The sequence below is a fragment of the Semicossyphus pulcher genome, unplaced genomic scaffold (genome assembly GCF_022749685.1).
Source record: "Semicossyphus pulcher isolate SPU_LCO1_2020_fin unplaced genomic scaffold, fSemPul1.0.p SCAF_20, whole genome shotgun sequence".
NCBI classification, from domain to species: Eukaryota; Metazoa; Chordata; class Actinopteri; order Labriformes; family Labridae; genus Semicossyphus; species Semicossyphus pulcher.
Genome location: NW_027211694.1, coordinates 4,066,580 through 4,089,753, shown reverse-complemented (window position 1 = coordinate 4,089,753; position 23,174 = coordinate 4,066,580). Strand labels below are relative to the sequence as shown.

The 23,174-nt window shown below is 42.3% G+C and overlaps 1 protein-coding gene across 1 annotated transcript; it reads left to right on the top strand.

Annotated features, from left to right (window-relative positions):
• Positions 1-253: 253 nt before the first annotated feature.
• fgd6 (FYVE, RhoGEF and PH domain containing 6) lies at positions 254-22,687 on the top strand. The gene is made up of 21 exons (XM_069671522.1): positions 254-485; positions 2,100-4,173; positions 8,640-8,751; positions 10,881-10,948; positions 11,030-11,060; positions 15,059-15,210; positions 16,136-16,292; positions 16,383-16,470; positions 17,399-17,449; positions 17,535-17,593; positions 17,669-17,740; positions 18,481-18,549; positions 18,676-18,759; positions 18,849-18,928; positions 19,022-19,124; positions 19,212-19,355; positions 19,445-19,547; positions 19,637-19,731; positions 19,845-19,973; positions 20,066-20,214; positions 21,154-22,687. The coding sequence occupies exons 1-21, from the start codon at positions 476-478 to the stop codon at positions 21,194-21,196; spliced, it is 3,873 nt and encodes a 1,290-aa protein (XP_069527623.1). The 5' UTR covers positions 254-475; the 3' UTR covers positions 21,197-22,687.
• The last annotated feature ends 487 nt before the right edge of the window (positions 22,688-23,174 follow it).

The following is a 23,174-nucleotide window of genomic DNA, read 5'->3' as shown; positions in this document are numbered from 1 at the left end:
ATGGCACCGGAAAACCCTTTCAAAATAAAAACGTTACGTTTTTAACACCACACTGTGAATATGAAACACTAGAAACTGCATTTCAACTTACTAAAAAATATATATTTTAATATATTGTTACACTTAAATGTGTGCATTTTTTATATTTTAACAACTGATCCTGGACGTTTTCAAAAAGAATTGTATTTCTTTTATGTTTTAAACGGAAGTGTATTGTTTTGTGATATTTGACTTGACATTGTTGGGAAAAGCACCGTGGCTAAAAACTTCGGGAAAAATGGAAAAAGTAACAGGCGTAAAGACTTTATCCGTGCATCCGCTAGCGTGATAAGGAATAACAGCGATGGATCTGCAAGTTTTCACCCTGAACTGGATTTCAAACTGACAATGGTGTCAAAGGAGGATAAAAAGAAGATTTTCTCGCAATTCCATTGAAAGTAAATTTACCCATGGAGAAAGGAGCCAGTCGGGAGTCATGAGCACAGGTTTGTTTCGTGGGGGAGCTAACTTAACTTAGCCAAATCCTGGTATGTAAGCGACTATTTGGTCTATCTTAAACATAATAAAAATACCTCGTTAGTTTATTCGCTGAGAAGAAATATGCAGTTTGAGTGTTATAACGGACGGTAGCATCCACTCTATTTTTACCACACATAATTACAGTTTTTCTTAATAACAGCTTTCAAAATTATATAAAAAGGACAGGGTTCAATTTTAGTGCTTTCTATAAAATCCATCATCACTCACAATCAAAAAATGTCCCTTTCCGTATGAAATCACAGCTACTGTTGCAGCTGGAGGGGGTTAAATCCTTTGTCTTAAAACATCTGTCCTGCTGTTGGTGCAACAAGTCGGACTCGATAACAAGCTGCACTGTTCACATCTCGTATAAAACGGTTAACATTAGCCTTAATGTATAGAGGTGATTTCGTTTCAGCAAACTGAACATGACCCTTAGTTTTAGGTTTGTTCTCTTAACGACAACAGCGGTCTAAGTTCAGATACCTGGCGTTCCATGTTACAGCGAAAACATAAGGCCAAATTCCACTCCGAAATCTGCCACTTTAATGTTACTTAGGTTACTAGAAGAACTTTATTTTCTTAAAGTACATAGCTTATCAACTTTGATGACATCGTGAGCATGTACTGGCAAATTCGGCGTATAGTCAAACCACAATGTAACAGACGGATTAAGTTTGAAGTTTGACTTTTCCTTCTCATCACCGCCATACCAGGTCGAACTTTGCTATACATTTGGTGGAACCACTTCTTACACTTCAACATGTCAAATGATATGTGTATGCCGAATTGAAAAGTAGCTCTAATCGTACAGTATACTGTGTTAATCACTTTCTCACCATGTAGGTATTGTTGTTTGTAAGCCCATTGACTTTATATTTACTGACTTTTGAACGGGGTTTGGTGTAAGGATCTGTCTGCAAAGGCAAAGCAGCGTGGATCGGGGGGAAGAGCGGTTTGTTGGTCGTTGGCCTTTTCGGAAACATCCGCTCGATGACTCCACTTCTCGTGGTGTCGGCCAGCCAAGAGTTTCAGCCAGTAGAGCGGAAAATGTGGCCTATAATCTTAATTCACAACTTTTCTCAGTGTAGTGTTTTTGTTTTTTTAATTTCAACTTTTTTTTTTTTAACCCAGTTAATCATAATGATATTCTGATTGTCAGTTCAGATTCAAATATTAGTGTTGGTGTTTATTCACAGAAATATTTAGTAATTTAATGTGGGGTAGAACATAATGAAATACAATGTTGTGTAAAAATACATTTCTCAAACAGACCACAGAAAGTCATTTAAACCATGACTTTTAAAAAATACAACACTAACTATCAGGATGTGACAAGATTATTTAGTTTGAGATACAGAACCTAATTTTAATCCCGCCATCGGCCCTCAGTTCTCCCCCACTGACCCTAAGATTGACCTCCTGACCCGGGCTTTAACCAAAGCTTGCAGCTGTTAATGTTGGAGGAGGTGTTGATGAAGCATGCTTTCCTGTGATGTGTTGATGTTGCATGATTCATTTTTAAAGGAAGTGTGAGTAAATAATTCTGGACTTTTCTCCTCCCTCTTCTTTACCTGCAGGTGTGAAGAAGCCTCCATTAGCTCCCAAACCTAAACTCCCTGCTACCACCACCAAACCCTCTCCCCCACCCATCGCCCCCAAACCTGGTCTTCTTACCCAGTCTTCCTCCCAACCCTCCCCTGCCACTCTCAAGAGGACTAAACCGGCTGTTGCCCCAAAACCATGCATGCCCAAATCTGCACCCTCGTCTCCCCCTGTTTCACCCCCTCCTCCCAAACCCGGTGAAGCCCTTATCCTATCTCAGGAGCAGCAGGAAGCTTTGGGAGACAGCCTTTCACTCTTCAACTCCAAGAATGGGTTTTTATCAGAGACCAACAAACGTGAGTCGGATTACATCATTCCCACCTGCTCCTGTGGGCACGAGGACAGTTCACAGTGCCTGGGTCTAGAAAATGGAACTGCAGTTGAGAATGGGAGCGATATGCACAAAGAGGTGCTGCAGAATGGGATTTCTACAGAAGGATTGACAGGGACTGGGACGCAAGAGAAAGCAGAAAATCGGGAGGAGGGAGAAGCTGTAGAAGAGAAGAGTGAAAGTGGAAGAACCAGCAAAAAGCCAAGAGATAAACCTCAAAGACAAAGACACCTGGAAAGGGTTTCAGTAAACAAAGAGAGGACTGAAGAGCAGAAGGGGAAAGCTTCAGAAACGTTCAAACATCATGAAAGTGCGGCTGCTGTGTCTGATGCTTTAAAAGCAGATTTACAAACGGAGACCCTAAACACACATTTAACAAACTGTCAGACAGCCTGTGATGTTGCAGGCAGCATCATTTTCCCCTCAAATATCACTCATCATGAGCCCTTTGAAGAATCTTTTCACACAAATCACTGGGAGCCGGTCAGCAAAGCATCTCCCACCAGGGTACACCCTGATCTTCAGGTCCCGGCCGCCCCGAGTAAGCCTCTCCCAGTTCCTCACCCGCGTAAACTTAAAAAGCCGGCCCTGGTGAGGCAGGATGGTGTGGAGGGCGGTTCCCAGGATCAGGTGCTGGAGGAGCAAAAACAGGTGCTTGAGATGCAGGAGGCAGAGGGCAGCCTAGCTGCTCTGTCTCAGAGTTTAGGGGAGCTAAAACAGGACACATGTGAGGACTTTTTACCCCCAAGAGATTCAGGTTTGGGAGATGACGAGACCAACGCTCCTGTCCCCCCTCCTCGTCAAACCTCCCTCTCTCCTCGCCTTCATAGATCACTCCACATGCCCCCCTCCTCTCTTAACAAATACTCCTCCCACTCCTTAGTCCTGCTCTCACAGCCTGACTCAACAAGTCATTTGAAAGAAGGCAATGAGCATCGTGTGGAGGAGGAAGAGGAGGACGGGTACGGGGACTTTGAGCGCTACCCGATCACACACAGCCTCCCCAAGCAGATCAAACTCGGCTGTCACCCCCCGCTGGTCAATGCGAGGAAAGCCTTTTCCACCGAGGACCAGCCATCACCAAGGGCTCCGCCCAGAAAACCTCAGCGACACAGCCTTCCAGCCCCCCCTCCACCTTCCATCTGCCCCCCTGCTCCTCCACATGCCAACACCCCCATGAGGGAGCTGCCCGCGCCTCCTCAGGAGAGGACATCCTGGCGTTTCACCCGACCCTGCGTCACCTTCTTCAGCCGGCAGATGCCCACCAGGAGCAGCGTGCCGCCAAAGGGCAGAGCCCCAGCCCTGGGGGGCAAGCAGAGGGCCCAGTCTTTCTCTGCAGCAGACCTGGCAACCCGGGCCGACTCTCACAAGAGGAGCCTTTCTTTCCGGAAGCTCTTGGAACTCCGGCTGTCTGTCAAGATGCTGCCAAAGTTGCTGGCCAAAGGAGGCCAGTCTCTGGACTGTACCAGTGTGGAGTCGAACCGAGGGGAGAAAAACCTGGAGCGGCCCAAGAGCTGCATAGGGGAGCTTGATATTTGTGGAGAAGGTGGAGATGGGTCAGTGGAGTATGAGAACGTTCCTCTGTACGAGGAAATCCCAGAGTACATGAACCTGCCGTTCCACAGCGGGAGGCTGGGCTGGCCACACGACTCTGATGATTCAGACATCTATGAAGTGCAGGATCCTTATCACCGATACCAGGACCATGAGTACGAGAGGTACAGTATTATGCAAATGTAGAAGTCTATAAAGTTTTTGTTTACTTTTATTTTCAGTGAGTAAACGGTTACCGAGGCCGAACAAAAAAAGAGTACATTTAAAACAAACAAACCTCAGTTCATGCCAAAGGGTTAACCAACCAACTAATAGATTCTTCCACTGATTGTTTAGCTTTTATCTTGTCGGTAATCATCTTTCTAAGGTGATCCAGCAGATTACAGGTGTCAAACCTACAGATCATTTATCATCTGAGTCCGAATAATCTCTCTGTGTAATAGAAATAACTAAAACCATAACTACTTCACAGCCATTATGAAAAAAAACTTTCCTTTAGTTCAAGAAAAGAGACTTTCTTGTACTCTGAACAATGGCTTCTTGTGTTTGTGCGGAAAAAGAGTGTGAAAGTAGATGTAGGCCTGAGGTGAGGACCTGCTGAACAACACTTAACCCCCGCTGCTGCTGCCCTGTAATTTCAGGTGAGCCGTTGCTTCAGTGTGGGAAGCGCCGTGTGCGACAGGTTGCACAGGTGACATTAGTGGTTTGTGTGTACAAGCGTGTGAAAGTCAGCCTTCGAGCCAGTGGCACTGGATTTGAATAGAGCATTGATGTGCTGCAGGTTGGCCTGTTTTCCTGTGGGTTATTTTCAGTGGCCAGGGCAGGAAATGTCTGAGAATCGCAGAAACGCCACACAGCTCTCTAGAACAGGGAAAATAAACCTCCAGCAACCACCAGCCTCCTCCTCCTCAGGCTGCCCGCCCTCGCACTGCGTTTAGCCTCTTCCTAACCTCATCACTCCACTTTTCTCCTTTCTGTGTGTCTCTGACTTTTGTTTTCAACCTGGTAAATGGACAAAGGCCCGTATACAGAAGGAAGAAAAACTAAGTGAAATATTTGAGGAGAATATTAAATCATTAAGTTGAAGAGGCTCATGGTGACACTCAAAGAACAGCCAATAAAACAAGTATGAATCCATGCATTACAGTGTCTTATCCAAGGACTTGGGCATGCTTTACTGTGGGAATCATGCAGAAATGTATTACAACAAAAGCTCCTCCAGCGATGAACAGGTGTCTAACCTGCTGTTACATGACGCCGTAGATCCAGGTGTGTCTAGCTTGAGCTATAGAGTAATCATTAGAGTTCATGAATATTTATTAAATATTTCCCCCCCTAGATATTCCCATGTTCATCAGACTTTTCTCAGAAACAAAAAAACATTTGATATGAATATATAATTGCCTGTGGCGACTTTCACGGAAAAAGTCACAAGCGGCGCCCAGTTAGTGACACGTTTTATCATCAGCCAGCAGTGGTTGGTCTGTCAGAGAGGGTAGGCGGAGCTAAGCGGCTGCTTTTCCGCTCTCTGCAAGTGTTGCGAGTAAACAGTAATCTACTATGGCTGAACAAACAAAGAAAAGATGGATGACTACAGATACAACTTCAACAAGAAGTGAAAATCCAAAGAAAAAGAAACAAACTCGACGCTCAGACGAAGCAAACAGTCTGAAAAGTCTAAAAAGGAAAGCGAGCTTAGGCGACAGGTTATCTGGGAAGCGTACTCCCGCAGTTCTTGTTGAACACCATAAGGGGCCGCCAAAGAGAACGGAACTGAGATCGTTGAGATTATAACTTTAAGTTCATAAAAAGGTAAAATGTAAATTTCTCTCTAAACGGGCTAAACACTTCCAACACTAAAGTCTTGACCCTCCTCTTCAGAGTCTGCATTCAGATGCAGATATCTGCTTATAGAGATTAACACTTTAGCAGTTGCTTATTTACACATCCAGCAGACACATGGCAACATTAGCATTAAGTTGAAGTTGCTCTTATGGCCACCTGAATGTTAGTCCTACAGTCACTCAACTTTTCGCTCTGTTTTTTTTTTTTTCTAACCCCACCACGGGAAATATCTTGCGCTTTAGCTGCTGTATAATCCAGTAGGTTCACTAGCTAACTTGTTGCTAACTTTCTCTTTTTGCACTACAGTGCAGGGCAGGTAGTGCAAAGCAGCAAAAAGCTGTTTCCCATGAGAACGAACCACAACATTGAAGTTGCAGGATTTAAAACCAACAACAAGCTGAAAGCTGCTGAAAACTCTCCAGAGCTAAGTGATTAATCTCTGTGAGATCACTTTACATTACATATGATAAGTTGATCCATTGTTAACTAAAATTCAAAATAAGTGCGGCTTGAAGCAGCAAAATTCCTCGTCGCCATGGCGTTTTGCTCAGTAAATGTCTGGTAATTGGTTATTATGAATTAACTTACTAATCACATCAGTACTGGTTAGTTTAACAGGGGACACTGCTGGCAGATTTCACCGTGGTTTAGTCACACTCTTGCTATTTAGATCCCATTAATTCACTGTGTTCTCAGTAATGGGTTCAGACTGTTGTGATGAGGACTTGAAAGATGGCACGGTTCCTTTTTCCTCTGTCAGACTATCACTCAGCGCGGCGTTGAAGTCAAGGCCGCGTTAGGTGACGATGAGGTTACGCTGGTGTTAAATCAGCCGTCAGAAAAACAATTAAGATGTACTCAGCTTCTTAATTCTGTCTGGTATGCAGAGTGGTTACCAAAGTGTTAAGAGGAGAGAGGGAGAGGGAGCGAGAGAATCTTTAGTGTTTCCCAGGCATCTGAGTCTGTTAGGTTTATGTAAGTAGCCTCGGGCTGTAAACAAGTGGCGCTCTGTGCCTGACCCAGTGTGTTGGAATGCTCGACTATAGAGAAAGAAGTGAGGGAGAGTTGGTGTGTGCTGAGATTTAGGTCAAAGAAACTGTCGGGAGGCACGTAAGAAAAACAAGGAAGTGGAGAGAGAATGGGTTTCTGCAGATGAGTGAAAGGAAATGTGGGAATTGTCGGACCACACTCTTTCCTATCTAATATTTATTCCGAGCCATCACCCTTTTTACGTAGGAGGAAACAGAATCAGCTGAGGAGGTAAAATCAAAACACATTATCCCCCCCCCTCCTAAGACTCAGTTCATTAGTCTTTGAAATGAGACAGCTTATTTCCACAGAACAGACGATGAGAGTTAGATCAAAACATTAGTGACACACAAACACAAGTTGCTGCTTGTACTGATCTGGCAGACAACCCTTTCTGTGGGTAGAGCCGAGCCTGCATGTTTTGTAATTCCCAGCAGCAGAGTTCAGACGCATACAACTTTTAATCTCTTCAGCATCATCCTCACAAAAAGAATAGTGGATATAGACCTAACTCAAACATGATAATTATAGGGAACTACGGCTGAAACAAGTGTTACAATATAAATAAGTATCACTTCAGTATAAACAACTGTAAGTGAACGCATCACCTTTGAAATACACCTCAGTATATACAACCGTAAGTGAATGCATCACTGTTCTAATGCACTTCTTTATATACAGTAAGTAAAAGCATCACCTATCAAAATCCCCACAGTAAGTGAATGCATCACTGTTTAATTACACTTAAGTGATTCGAAACATTTAAATTGTGCTTTTGTTAGTGAATGCATTATTGTTTTAATTAATGTCACTACATACAGTGGTAAGGGAATGCATCACGTTCAATGGACCTACTGCCAGGTAACTGCAAATCTATACATACAGCAAGTGAATGCACTGCTGTTTAAAGGCTCTTTAGTATGTCCAACAGCAAGTGAACGCATCAACATTCAAATGCACTTCAATAAGTACAGTAAGAAAATTGCTTTACCTATTAAATGCTCTTCATTAAGTCCAACAGTAAGTGAACGCATCACTGTTTAAATTCACCTTAGTACCTATAACAGTAAGTGAGCATATCACTGTTCAATTGAACTTCGGCACCTCAACAGTTAATGAACGCATTACCATTTGAAAGCAATTTTGTATGTCCAACTGTAAGTGAACGCATCACAGTCGACTAGCTTATGTTTAGCATAGATTGTTTCCACTGCAGTTGTACCAGCATTATAAATATAGTCACTGATTACTTTCCTACCAACTTATTGATTAATTGCTTAAGTCTCCCAGTCCTTCTTGTTTTTTATCAGAAGCCCACATCATGTAAGATGTTTTATTTTATTTTTGGGGGGTATTTTCGACCATTTAGTCTGTTTAAGGGGCTTCTTCGTCTTTTTTTATTTAAGCACTGATCTGTTTATGACTCAACAAGTGTTGACATTTTCTTTAAACCTCCAAATTAAATGTGTTGAAATTATTCCTATCATTACAGATGTTGACACTTTGCAACCAATGTTTTCCACTGTACAAGAAGATTAACTGTGATCAGTTTGTCATGTTTTCCTCTCTTGCACAAAACCTACGAGTGACCATCTTTAATCTTTGTTCATCCAGGGAGGCTCCTCTGCAGCCCTCTCATTCACACATTTTAACAGTCCCTATAAGGCAAAGCTTAATTCTGCTAAGTGTACCATTAAATCCTTCTCTCTGTCTGTTTGTTTGTTTTGAACGTATTGTGTCTGTTTTTGTCAAACAGCGACTGGCTGAGGCAGGACATCCACTCTGAGGAGGAGGAGATCCACAGTTCAGACGAGGAGGACAACAGCTCTACCTCCAGTAAGGAGCACCTGGACGAGGCAGACCGACAGGTAATAATCAACTCTCTCTAAACTGTGAAGGGTAATTCACTCTTTATACAGAGAAACCAGTAAGGTGTGCATAAAAATGGAACTGAAATGTTTGTCCATACCTGATGACGTGACCAAAACCAATACAGATCTATTTTGTTTATATGCCCCCATGCCCCTGGTTAACTTATTAAAAAAAACATCTGAATAAACATCCTTTGTTTCCTTCATAGCAGCTCCATCATAGAAAACTTTTTAGAAAGCTACAATTGTTTAGAATGTTATCGTTTCAAAGCCGGCCAGAAATATGCTTTTAAGGCCATAGATCCTTAAAGACCCCCTCCAGTGAAAATCCAGAGTTTAACCATGTGGTGTTGTTCATGTGCTACAAGACATATCAGGGACAACATCAGCAGTCGTCTCCATGGCTGGGCCTGTCTGCTTTTAAACTGCAGTGTACCAAGGACAGGCTGAACAACACGTTTTCAGATTGGCAGGTTTGAGACGTCACAAACCTAAGGAGCCAATCCCGTTAAAGGACGGGGTGACGCTGTGCATATCATTATGTGTAACCTATGGCAACCACTTCAGCGATGCGTGAGCCAGCTGTAATCGTCATCCTAATTTTTGCAAACTCACTACTGACTGCTAACGTTAACGTTACTACTACTAATTACTACATTTCAAGCGAGCTACGTTTCAACAAGTTGCCACTAAACGATGGCAGAGCAAGTTTTGTTTCCGCGACGGAGGGGGCGGTTGGAAATGTGCATCGTGGGCAGGGACTAAGCAGATTGAGGTTTTAATGAGGAAGGAGGAGATGCTTTGGGAGGATTTTCACAAGGTAATTAAACGTATTTTGCAGGAAAAACATATCAGACACAATTATTATTTAAAGCAGAGCATTTTATATGTTTTAAAACATGACTGGAGCTGGTCTTCAACTAAAGTAAATATAGTACCACCACACCGTGACAACACTTTATTTATTAGGAAAAGTCCTGCATTAAAATGTCAGTTAAGTAAAAGTATTTAGGTGCAACCAAAAGAAGAAGAAAATGACCCCTGTTTTACTTTTATACGTTGTATCATTAGATCTATATTACTCATGCATTGTGTTAAAGCAGGATTTTCCTGCTGTTCTTTGTGGAAGTGGAGCTCAGTTTAAACTTTTTTTGTACAGAACTGCAGCAAATGTCTAACAGCTTATTTAACTCATAACTTTTGTTATATTCACTCTTAACATTCACACGATTCTGGTGTTTTGAACCCCTCACTGTTAAAAAAGCGTCTGACCCAGTTTTGCTTTTTAGTTTAAACTGAGACGCAGACTGCAGAGCAGACAATCTGTTTCCTGTTTACAGCGGCATGCGCATGCCCGCTGTATGTGAATGGACCTGAGATGTGTGTTCAGGTGTAGCTTGAATGGAAATAATTATTCCTGAAACCGTGCTTGATAACGCTTAATGCTCAAGTTTTACAGAGACTATTTTGGCTTTGCACTCTTTTCAGACATGATGCCAACATGTAAAATTAGCAGAGCGTTTACAGATAACAACTGGGGCCTGGTCGTATCACTGCCGGTGTCTAAACAGTCGAACTGGTGCCTGTGGAGATTGTCTGCTGCCAAGTGTCTTTGTTGCCTGTCACAGCTTTCCAGAAGTAGGTGTGTGTTTATGTGTGCGTTAAAAAAAAGTGGGTTGGTGTGCAGGAATAGCTCCCTTAATGTCCGGTGTGACCCTCTCTGTGATAATGTCAGCGCCTGTGTCTGATGCCCCCTCAAAGCTCTTGGGTATCACACAGACAGGCTCCGATAGGACCAGCGGGACATTTCAGTCAAGCTGGGGGCCAAGGCCACTGTCCAAATTAAGTCATTGAGAGACCGCCCCATTACCATTCAGCAGCACACACCATCAGAGACGCTGAGGGAGAGGAGAGAGAGGTTGCTGCTCTACTTTCAGGCCAGATTGAGCTGTTGTTTGGAAGAGCTGTAAACTCAGTCCTGATGGTTGTGCAGAGCGATACAGGACCCGGTGATCATGGTGGTTTGCAGTGAGCCTGTGAGTTAACGGCGACTTGTTTTGGTAAAAGCCGCTCGCTGTTAGTGTTTGCGCTGCGTTTCTTGACTGTTTGTGTTTGTCTTTTTTCAGCAGGAGGACGAGATGAAGAGGAAGAAGGTGGTGCACATCGCCCAGGAGATTATGAGCTCCGAGAAAGTGTGAGTGGACGCAAAATTATACACTTAAAGCAGAATCTGAGCTGAAATGTGCTTAATTTCATGTTTTTATTTTGTCTTCAGGTTTGTGGATGTGCTGAAGCTTCTTCACATAGTAAGTGTTTATTTATTCAGTTACATTAAAGGAACATTTTCTAAGAAGACCAAGAGAGCCTAACATAATAAATCGCACAGACGCTGTGATTGTTTTGAAAGGCGTTCAAAGCTTTTTTTTTTTTCCTCCCAGGGTAGGACATGAATTAATGAGGCTGTTGGCTGTCTTCACTTAAGTGCCCGGTCACAGTTGAATAATGCAGTCATTTCAAAGCTGAGGTCTTTTAAAGTTGCTGTGTTGGAGGGTTTTGGTTTCCCTGGTGGGCGGCAGGCAGTGGGCAGGTGGAGGCATGGCCACAAGAAGGGAGACAGTGCTTTGATCAGAGTGTGTGTGTGTGTTTGTGTGCAATATAAAAGATGATTAGCTAGTCTTTAGTTCAGGTTTGGTTTGGCTTTGCTGAGGTGAGCTTTGTAGTTTGTCTGGTGAGTTTAAAAGGAAAAAAGTTTTTCAACTTCATTTTTTGTTGTTAATTTAAGACACATTTATCATATTATAGACTTTAGACAAAAGTCAGTTTCTCCAATTATATTTAAGAATTGAAGACGTGCATTACACATGGCACATATTGTCTACAATGAACCATTTGAAAAGATTATGTGAAGTTAGATGATGTTTTCTGTATTGATTGTGATTGTTAGATGTCTTCTGCCCTACATTGAACAAATACAACCATGCACTATTTTATTTGGCCCATGCCATATTGTTAAAGAGCAGCTCCAGTCATGTTTTAAGACATAAAAAAAGCTCTGCTTGAAATAATAAAGTGTGTCTGATATGTTGTTTCTGCAAAATACGTTTAATTACCTTGTAAAAATCCTCCCAAAGCATTTCCTCCTTCTCCCTCATTCAAAACTCCTGAATCTGCATAGGCCCCGCCCCCTCCGTCGCAAAAACATCATCTGCCATCGTTTAGTGGCAACTTGTTGAAACTTAGCTAGCTTGAAATGTAGTAATTAGTAGTAGTAACGTGCAAAAATTACCATAACGGTTACAGCTCGCGGTTGCACATAATGATATGCGTAGCGTCACCCCGTCCATGAACGGGATTGGCTCCTTAGGTTTGTGACATCACAAACCTGCCAATCTGAAAACATGTTGTTCAGGCTGTCCTTGGCACACTGCAGTTTAAAAACAGACAGGCCCAGCCATGGAGATGACTGCTGATGTTGTCCCTGATATGTCTTGTAGCACATGAAGAACACCACATGGAGAAGAACACTTGATTTTCACAATAATTTCTGGCCTACTTGGTTGTAGTTTATTTAAGATTCTTCATTTTGCAGCCTTTATTTGTGATGACTTCCTTGCTAGCAGCCTTACATATTTTAAAGTTATAATAATCCTGTGCTTTAAGTATATTGTTTTGTGCGCACTTATTTCCAGTCTGTATAGAAGGACTGGAAAGGTAATTCACAAAGACTCTTCATGATGACACATTTGAAAACTTATTTTAGATAAACTTCTCTGCTGAAAGATTTAGCTTTAAAGAAGAATTTAAATATGCTAAAATGCCGTGTTATTTTTCCCAGTGCAGCACGCGTCTCTGTTTTGAATGAAGTCAGGACTAACAGGAACCATGTGACTGGATGACGTCTGATTGTTGACATGACAGAAGCAAAATCAGGCCGGTCTTGTGACTTTGGTTGACAGAATTTGTAAACTTGGGGTGTACTGCCCGACTGTGTGCACGTGTGCTGTTGTTGGAAATGTTTTCAGTGGTCCATAAACTGAGCCAGCCATGTAAATATTGTTTAACAAGTATTATATGAGGATTTTGCAACATTTGACTTGTGGTAGAGCACGTGCCAAGGACAGACTCTGTGGTCGGTTTTGTCCAGAGGAGAATCCCAGGTGAGAGGGTTTAGACGGCCCACGCCGAGGCTCCGGGGTCCACCTGTCTGGAGGCCTCAGACGTGGCTTTAGTGAAGCCCACCAGAGGATTAGTAGAAACCGTCGTCCTGCGGCTGACGGGGGAGGGCGAGGCGCAGCGCTCTGTCCAAGAAAAGAGGTCAAATCGCATTCTTCTCTCTCTGCGGACGGCCCGGCCGAGCAGCAGCTGCTTCCCCGGGCCACGGAGACGACCTCCAGACACACGCATACCTTAGATAATCCCCTGTGTGCGTGTGTGTGTGTGTGCAGTAAGTGTTGTGTGGCTGCAGGTCAGGTGGGTGCGTGGGTTGGTGACTGTGTGTGTGCATACTTGTGGCGTGTCATCCTGCCCATGTGTTTACATTTTTTGTCCCTTTTGAAGTTTATTTGTAACCAGAGTTCATGTGTGTTTTGTGAATATTAAGACGGTGGTTTGTCGGTTTATTTGAAGGTCAGAAGACTGAGAGCGGGCACATTTTCTTTTACCATGTCAGCACAAGCGGTTGTTTTATAAGCCAGAATAACAGCGCATCATAATTGGTACATCATGACATAGTTAGATGTTGTTGTTTTTGGCCTCACAGGACCAGGAAATCAATTTGTCCTTTGTGAAGTTTTGTGTTATTTTGGGTTTGTTGTGTCGCCGATCGATCCGGACACGTGGCTGCAGGGATCTGTATGAGTGGGAGGAACTGGAGAAGTGTTCATTTGCTTGTCTTGTGTTTTGACATCGTTAAGACAGTCTTAAAAAATGTTGACCGTTTTGCCGATGACGGAGAAATCTGGTGATACGATACAAATCAGTCTACAGAGGCAATGATGCTGAAATATATATGATTTAAAAAAATGTGTAATTATGTAACAGATGGTTTATGTGTGCATAGATCCGTGCCAGATGATTTTAACATGAATAAAATGTGTGTCCATATGATGAGACAGGATTTACAGGTGACGGGGTTTTTCCACACTAATTGTTCTGACGCGAGTACAAGAGAGGGCAGTACCCAGGCTGCGATCCGCGGCGCCATCTTGGATCACTTTCACATTTTCAATTAGGAAATATTATGATACTGTCAGCCCTGTGATTGACTGGCGATCAGTCCAGGGTGTACTCCACCTCTCGCCCAATGACAGCTGGGATAGGCTCCAGCCCCCCGCGACCCTGAACAGGATAAGCGGTGTAGATAATGGATGGATGGATGGATGGATGATACTATTAGAAGGCGATATGACTTTGAACAGTTGAACCTGCGTTTGTATCTCAATCATTTTTCATTAAAAATCAAAGGACTACTTTTTCTGCAATCTGAGTGAAGGGTTTAACAATGCCTTTTTAATTTAAGAGAAAATCTTTGCATGTAAACTCTCAATAAAACTCAATACCGACTCTTATTAGACAGATACAGTTTCACAAAAACAATGTCGCCATATTTGCGTGTATTCATATTTTCTTACACCCCTAATTGTGAGTAGATTTCAAAACAATGTTCGTGCATTTATCTGCTAGTGATGATTCACACTGCACTTTATGTAACATATTACTTAATACACTTTATACTCTTGTGTATCTCATTTGCAAACACCTTTTTAAAATAGCACACAGGCGTTGACGTCCTTACATTTGTTTTTAAATAAAGATAAAAACCACATGCGTGAGAATATACATATTATGGTCAAATACGATCTATAATACAGAAGATACTTACAGGTATTGATATGTTTTCTTTTATCTAAAGTTATTTAAATGTTAAATGAACTCAATATTAAATAGGTTTGAGCAGTTGGATATATACTGTGAGAGAGTGAGCACATGTTCACCAGGTCATGGGGATCCTGCGTGGCCTCCCTGCTTCCTTCCAGGTGGATGTGACTGTTGGCACACACAGAACAAAGTCAAGAGTGCTGAATCAGCTCTGTGCATGTGTGTGTGTGTGTGAATGTGTGTGTGTTGTAAAGTATGTGCCGAGGTGTGGAGGGTGAAGAGGGTGGAGGAGGGGGCAGTTTATGAGGTGATAACCAGGTGTTCCTGTTCAGCTGCAGTACAGCACGTTGGTCATGTGTATCTCCACCCTGTGTGTATATCTGTGGGTGTGAAATAATGACGGTATCCACCCTCTGTGTCTCGTCAGGACTTTCGGGATGCTGTTGCCACGGCAACGCGTCAGAACGGGAAGCCGGTGGTGGATGAGCGGATCCTCAGTCAGATCCTGTATTACCTGCCTCAACTGTACCAGCTCAACAGGGACCTGCTGAGGGAGCTGGAGGAGAGAGTGGCTCACTGGTACACACACACACACACACACACACACACACACACACACACACACACACACGCTTGCCTAACCTTCAACTAAACCTAACCCTTAACCACATCTTCTGGTCGATAATCATGCTCTAAGTTTTAGAACTACAGCTCCCATCATGCCCTGGGAGATGTTGTTACGCGTTCAGTGAGTCATTTGTTTACATTCTGGCAAATTAGCACCTATAAAAGCATTCTGAATCAGCTGTTAGCAGCTCCTTTTTCTAGTGAATCCTTGATGTACGGACGTACGGACATCTATCTATGCATAACTACTCACTTTGATAGTAGAAGGTAACGCAAATTGCAGCAATAAGGTGTTTTAAATGACCTTTATTGTCTCTACGAGCTGTGGGTCACATCACACAATCGCTCTAACTGCTTGCTTGTGTTGACAGGAAGCCAAATCATGGGTAGAAACTCCCTGGTAGTATCTAGTCATCTCTCCCTCTCCTCCTCCCCTGCAACTCTCCCACACACACCTCCCACTTTGAAACCCCCTTATTTAAACCTCTTAAAGGGCAGTTTAAACAAAGCTGAATACTAGTCATCTTCCAGACTGTGTGCTGTTTGAGTCACATGTTAGCAGAGCTGCTTCCTGGTTCAACACTGACTTACTGTAATTGCTGTCATTGTGCAGTTTAACAGTGTAATTAACGGTTTAAATGGATAGTTTTGGTATATTCAATATAATTTTATGTCTCAAATAAGTGTTTTACCTTCACCTGGAGGTTTGTTTACAACATGTGAGATCATTTCTGTTCTCACAGCGCTGGATTTGTTTGAAGCAAAGTTACAGCATCCATAGATATCAGCAGTTCACAGAACTTTTTCCAACAATACTTATAGTATTTATTTACCCTTTCATCTCCTACTCTGAACTGTTTATGTCCGTCCGGTTCAGGAGCGATCACCAGAGACTGTCGGACATCTTTGTGCAGAAGGGCCCTTACCTGAAGATGTACTCCACCTACATCCGCCAGTTTGACAACAACGTGGCTCTGTTGGACGAGCAGTGCAGGAAGAACACAGCGTTTGCTGCCATTGTCAAAGAGTTTGAGGTAGGAGCTGTGCAAAGTACTGTTTTCAGGCTGCAGAAATGTAAACATGCAGCGGTGCGTGAAATGAACCTTTTCTTTGTTTTGTCTCAGATGAGTCCGAGATGTGCGAGCCTGGCTCTGAAACACTACCTGCTGAAACCCGTGCAGAGGATCCCTCAGTACCAGCTGCTGCTCACAGGTAGAAAACACACCCTCACACACATCACACACTCCCTGTTTTGATCTCTTCTGCTGAACTATGCACGCTGAGTGTCAAGGGGTTTATTGAATCTCAGCCTATTTTATTGGCAGCATGTGAATCGAACTCGGGTTGGAGTCGGGTCTGTCTGAGGGTTTTGGTGCTACACTGGCACCCAGTGGACGATCCCGGTAACAGGGAAACGTTTCAGTTATTTAAAACTCATCAGAGAAAGAGAGATTGTCTGCTCAATGAAAATGAGTACTTTGACACTTAAAATTCTTTATAGATCCCCAACAGTGGTAGAAAGTACAATCTGGATTTGCTTGTATTACTACTGGAGCTAGTTACATAATACAACATGATATATGATGATGTATAATACTACTTATCTACCCAGTATTACTCAAAGTATCCAAAAATGGCTACATTAAAATGCTCTTGTGCGTTGTGAAGATGGAATAATTAAATATAATATATAATAATAAACTAACATTATTAAAGACACCAATACTTTTACTTTCGCTTATTAACTGATTGTTAATCTATTGCTGATTGTAGAACTCCTTTTATTTGGTTAAGATCTGATTGTTCTTCAACCACTGATCGCCAAAAAAGGAATATATGTTTTGTAATATTCATTTTTTGGCTCCTACTGTTGCCTTCCTCCGACACATGCATATTCTGCAAATGTACATTTTCTTTAAACACAAATATACAAGTCCCAAAAATGGATTAAAACTGCAGGTGCAGCTGTCATTTTCTCTGTAAATATGAGTTTGTTCCTGTGGATGTTTGTCAGGAAGGACAAAACCTCTGTGTCTGTAGACAATTTGTGATCTTCAAATATCCGTGTGTGGACGGTCTTTTCTTTCCTTTGTTGCTGTAACCACCTCGGGTTTAATGTGCTCACGTTTCTCTTTTCCAGATTATCTGAAGAACCTTCCAGAGGACTCAGAGGATTATAAAGACACACAAGGTATAACAAAGTACCAAACACAGCAGGACAATAATCTTTGCTGTACTATAAAGAAACTAATGTCTCATCTCTTTGGTCCACGCAGCCGCCCTCAGCATAGTGAAAGAAGTGGCCAACCATGCTAATGACATCATGAAGCAAGGAGTAAGAGCTTATTCGACACAGAGTTTCATTCACTTCAGCCGAGTGTTTCTGCTCACCTCTGATGTTGTGTTTCAGGATAACTTTCAGAAGCTGATGCAGATTCAGTACAGTCTGAACGGGCACCATGAGATCGTCCAGCCGGGCAGGGTAACTTTTTGTTAATTACAAATACATACAATACATAAATATAAGTGAGAAAAGTGTAAATCCTCTCAAAAGACTTCCAAATACTGATTTTTAAACAGCATTTATTTGTATGTTTACCAGATATTACACACAGACAGATTTTAAATGTTTATGCAGAAACATTTAGAATGCAGTCACACAATGCCTCATCGTCAGCCTAAATGCAGGTCCATTACAATTTGAGAAACGTGTTTTAAAGGAACAATATGTAATATATTAATCATAAAATGACCATGATATGTCATCAGAGATTTAGGAAACATGCTAAGTTGATATACTGGCTTCTCCGACAACAACGCTGCAGCCAGTTTGTTCTCCTCCTGATTCCGGTGCGGAACGTCTGTGTGTGTTTTGGCGTGCACGATCCCGCCCACTGCCCATTTCATCACCCCGGGTTGCCAGATATGAAACAAATTGGCACACAGGACTCGTTGCTTGTCATAGTCAAAGCACACTTCTTGTGCTCGAGCAGGTTCAGTGTCCTCAACCTGGCAACCCGCGTGAGCTTAAAAAAAGACGCTCTCCATCATTTTGAATTTGAGCTGCAGTACCCTAGACGCTAGCTGTCAATGTTGCATGTTGTTCCTTTAATTTTTAATGTTTTATTCTGTAAAACAGCTTTGTGCTGCTATTAGAATACTTTTTTGATGTCAAAACCCAACGTGAGACCGACGTCAAACATCCGCTGTGTGTGTTCGCAGGTGTTTCTGAAGGAGGGCACGCTAATGAAGCTGTCCAGGAAAGTCATGCAGCCGCGGATGTTCTTTCTTGTGAGCATAAGTAGAAAATTGTCTGATTTTATCCAGCTTTGCTTTGATCTTTTTTTCTCAAAATGAATTCACTGAAGCTGCAGAAAGACGTTTTCCTTTAGTTTGATTCTTTCCGTGTTTCTTCAGTTTAATGATGCACTCATGTACACCACTCCGGTCCAGTCTGCCCAGTATAAACTCAACAGTGTGCTCTCCCTGGCCGGGATGAAGGTAAGAGACACACTTGTATTTTATTTTAATCATTTACCTTCTATTCGTTCATGGTGGCAATCTGTTATAATGGATGGTGTGTTTTCCAGGTGAGTAAGCCCAGTCAGGAGGCGTATCAGAACGAGCTGAACATCGAAAGCGTTGAGCGCTCTTTCATCCTGTCTGCCAGGTCAGCACTCAGTCTCACCGAACATGTCAGACAATGAGCTGTTAACATTTATAAAGTGTTTACTGCAGCTGTGATTTCTGATGTGTTTTGCAGTTCGGCCACCGAGAGAGACGAGTGGCTGGAGGCCATCGCCAAGGCGATAGACGACTACACCAAGAAGAAAATCACCTTCATATCAAGCAGAAGTCAGGAGGAGGTAAACCTGCAAACAGGGTGGATGTTTTGAGGATGCATTCCCCCTGAATGTTTCCATGTTAACACACTGTCCGTCTCTGCACCCCAGGCGGAGTGTGTTGTTGACAGCGGGGCCCCTTTAGGTTCAAAGGCTCCCATCTGGATCCCGGACCTGAGGGCAACCATGTGCATGATCTGTACCTGCGAGTTCACCCTCACGTGGAGGAGGCATCACTGTCGCGCCTGTGGAAAGGTTCATTACCAATTCTACTGCTCCTTAAATATTCTGCATTATAAGTTTAACCGTCCGTTCATCACAGTTATACGTATGTGATACTGCAGGTGGTGTGTCAGGCGTGCTCTGCCAATAAGTACTACCTGGAGTACTTGAAGAACCAGCCAGCACGGGTGTGTGATCACTGCTTTGTCAAGCTGCAGGAGAACAGTAAGTAAACTACAGAGTCGAGCTGTTATAAAAGAGGACAGAATGTGTTAAACATGATGTAGATGATTGATTTATTGTTCATCCTTCAGGTGATCGCTGTGCCTCTACATCAGTTTCTCCGATCAAATCTGGAGCTTTCTCCTTCACCCGGAAACAGAAGAAGATTCCTGCTGCACTAAAAGAGGCAAGGGACAAAAATGAACACTCGTGGGCTGAATGTGAAGGGTACTTTTTGATGTTTCTTTCATACGATGAGTTTGTAACGTGACTTATTTTTCCTTCACGCTGTCTCTCCAGGTTTCCGCCAACACTGAGAACTCCTCCATGAGCGGCTACTTAAACAGGTCAAAGGGCAACAAGAAGCAGTGGAAGAGGCTGTGGTTCGTCATTAAGAACAAAGTCCTGTACACCTACGCTGCCAGTGAGGTACTCCAGCTGTGTGGTCTTTGTTTTCTTTTTCCTTTAAACACTGTGTCGTTTTTATACTTTATTGAATAATTAATAATCCTCCCCTCTAGGATGTTGCAGCGTTGGAGAGTCAGCCGTTGCTGGGTTTTTTCCTGCGGGAGGAGAAGAACGGTCCGGCTCAGAAGCTGCAGTTTAAACTGTATCACAAGAACACTCTGTTTTACATCTTTAAAGCTGACGACATCCCCACTGCACAGAGGTACCTGAAGGCTTGTTTGATTACTAAGTAAAATATCTGAAATAGATAGACTGACAAAAACTATTGTGTTGTTTTGCAGATGTGTTTTTGATAAACAGTTTTGGTCAACACTAACATTTTTTGACAAATACATTTCTGGCATTAATTTTTTTTACCTTCTTGAGAATCGTTTATTCTGTTTTTATCGATCTTGAGTCAAACATTTTCTGTGAGTGCTTCACACTTTTAATGTCAAACAGCAGCCATAGGAAATGTTAAAGTTGTAATCTCAAAGATCTCAGTTTCTTTGCCGCCACCTGTGGTGATAAACGGTAATTGCGGGAGCACACTTCCCAGATATCCAGACAGTGCTGCATGTGTGACGTCCACGGTTGGCTCCGGTTGTAACTCTTGATTTTCCTGGCTGACGGTCGCTTTCCTTTTCAGACTGTTTGCTTCATCTGAGCGTCGAGTTTGTTTCTTTTTCTTTGGATTTTCATTTCTTGTTGAAGTTGTATCTGTAGTCATCCATCTTTTCTTTGTTTGTTCAGCCATAGTAGATTACTGTTTACTCGCAACACTTGCAGAAAGTGGGAAAGCAGCCGCTTAACTCCGCCTACTCTCTCTGGCAGACCAACCACTGCTGGCTGATGGAAAACGTGTTACTAACTGGGCGCCGCTTGTAATTTTTTTCTGTGAAAGTCGCCACAGACAGCCAGTCTGTAATACTGCAAATGTAAAGGCTTTCATGAGTGGGCCATAGGCACAATCACCATTGTGTAGATAGAGACTTAACAGACATTTATTTAAATGAAAATCTTCAAGATTATCACCTTAAATGGCTTACACTGAATAAACAAACATGCCATTAATAAATAATATCAAAAACAGGGTTTGATTTCATAACAATATAGACGTGTTGTAAGCTTACTTTCTGTTATCTTGTCTTTCTCTCCTCAGATGGATCGAAGCGTTCCAGGAGGCCATGATTCTTGAACAGTGAGTTGGTTTAACAGCAGTGTAGTCGTATCACAGCCTGGAGCCCGGTGATGGACAACTATGGACCCCTGATTGATCGCAGGTCAGAGGTCACCAGCTCAGGAAGGACTCCGGATGGACTGTTTACTTAAAGCAGAAACCCACTGCAGAACGCTGCGTGGAAAAACTGCTTTTCCCGAAGAACTGGATTCTGCTTCCCTAAATTTTCTACCAACATCAGCTGAGGCTGGCTGAGGTCAGAGTTAAAAGATTGTCGCAGCTGTGGGTCAAAGGTCAAGTCCAGAAGCATGTGTGTGGAAGTGAGACAGAACAGTTGTCGGGAACATTTAAAGCCCTCGGAAATCCTGGGAAGTCTGGGAATTACTTTGAACTCCAAACAGATGAAGAAGTTAGTTTCAAGTGAAACAGTCCGCCTTCATTCGAGCACGTCGATATCGGCTACACTTTAAAACCCACAGCATCGTTTTGTGGAGGTCAAATCTTAAGATAGTATAATCATGGATGAAAGTATGGCTGGTAAAAGATTTTAACAACATAACAAGGCGGGATTTTACTGTGAAAATCCGACTTCTACAGAGAAACAGGAAGTCCTGCTCTTTAGGCGTATCTCTCTGGTTTAGAGATTTTAGTCCTCTGTTATTAAATTTAACGTACAAAATGTAAAATCATGCGTTTAAAACAACATCCTGGAGAAAACTGGACATGTTATGAATAATGTAGATATTTTTCATACAGTTTTAATATGTGTTTTTACCATATAAGAAATGGGTAAAACTGTGTATATGGACATGAAAGTGTAACATTGACCTTTTTTACAGCAAAGCCGAGAGCTAATATTTATAAAATAGGAAGATTTATTTTGTGAGAAGCACAGGCTGCCACTTATTTTTGGGAGTCAGGGTTTAATAGGAAATATTTTTCCATTAAAACAATTATTTTTAAAGGAAACAGGCTTTTTATGAGCAAATACAGAAAAATGGAAATTCTTAAAAGGAAGACATAAATCTTGAAATGTGGTGCTTGTTTTGCAGACAGCGTGCCTTACATGTTTTTTAAATGTTTTGCAATAATTTAGGGTCTCTATTTGAAATCTTTACTCAAAAAAAGACAAGATAAAGTATGTCGCTTGCAGGGCCTCTCATCTCTAGCCAGGGTACTCTGGATTTGTAGTTTTAAAAACAGTAAATTTTCTTCTGTTTCTTCATGGTTAGGTTGTTGTACAGTATGTAGCACTACCCCATTAGGACAAATGAGCTGATTTCACAGCTGAAGAACCTCAAATCTTACTTTTTGTAGTGAAGGAAATAAACTGTTAATACTGTCATAGTTAGGTTTCAGCTAGTGAGGTGTAAATCTGCAGCAGCCTGGTGTAGAAATGCTTGTCGGGAGCATGAATTTTACAGTGATTTTTAATTAACATTTTGTAAACATCCACTCTATCTGAGTTAGAGTCTCCTATAAACATGTTTCTAAACTGTCAGGCAACAGTTTTTAATAAAATATATATGTAAATATATCTCGTCCTGTTTTAATTTCCTGTTTTGTCACTTCAAACGACGATCGCAAACCGCTGTCACTGCTTCGTCACAGATGGCAGGTGTGTATGTGGGAGGCGGTAGTTCAGCTGTATTCTAAATCTTGCATCTGTGTGGGTTTATCGTGTGGGTTTGTCGCGAGCGGGCGATCAAAGCGCTGGTTTGAAAGATAAGGAGCTTTTAATTAGTCAAACTTTACTGTGGCTTTCTGCTCTATTTCCTCTCCATCTCCCTGAGCTCAGATCAAACCTCTCAGGCAGCAGAGGGACGGAGCTCGATGAGAGACTGACCTTTAATTAAAAAAATCTATGACAGATTGCTTCCATTTTTCTCCCATTAAAGGGGGTTTTATGGGGGAAGGGGAGTTTTTCCTTATGAGAACACAGGGTCTAAGGATAAAGGGTGTTGCATGTTGTACAGATTGTGCAGCCCTCTGGTGCAAAATCG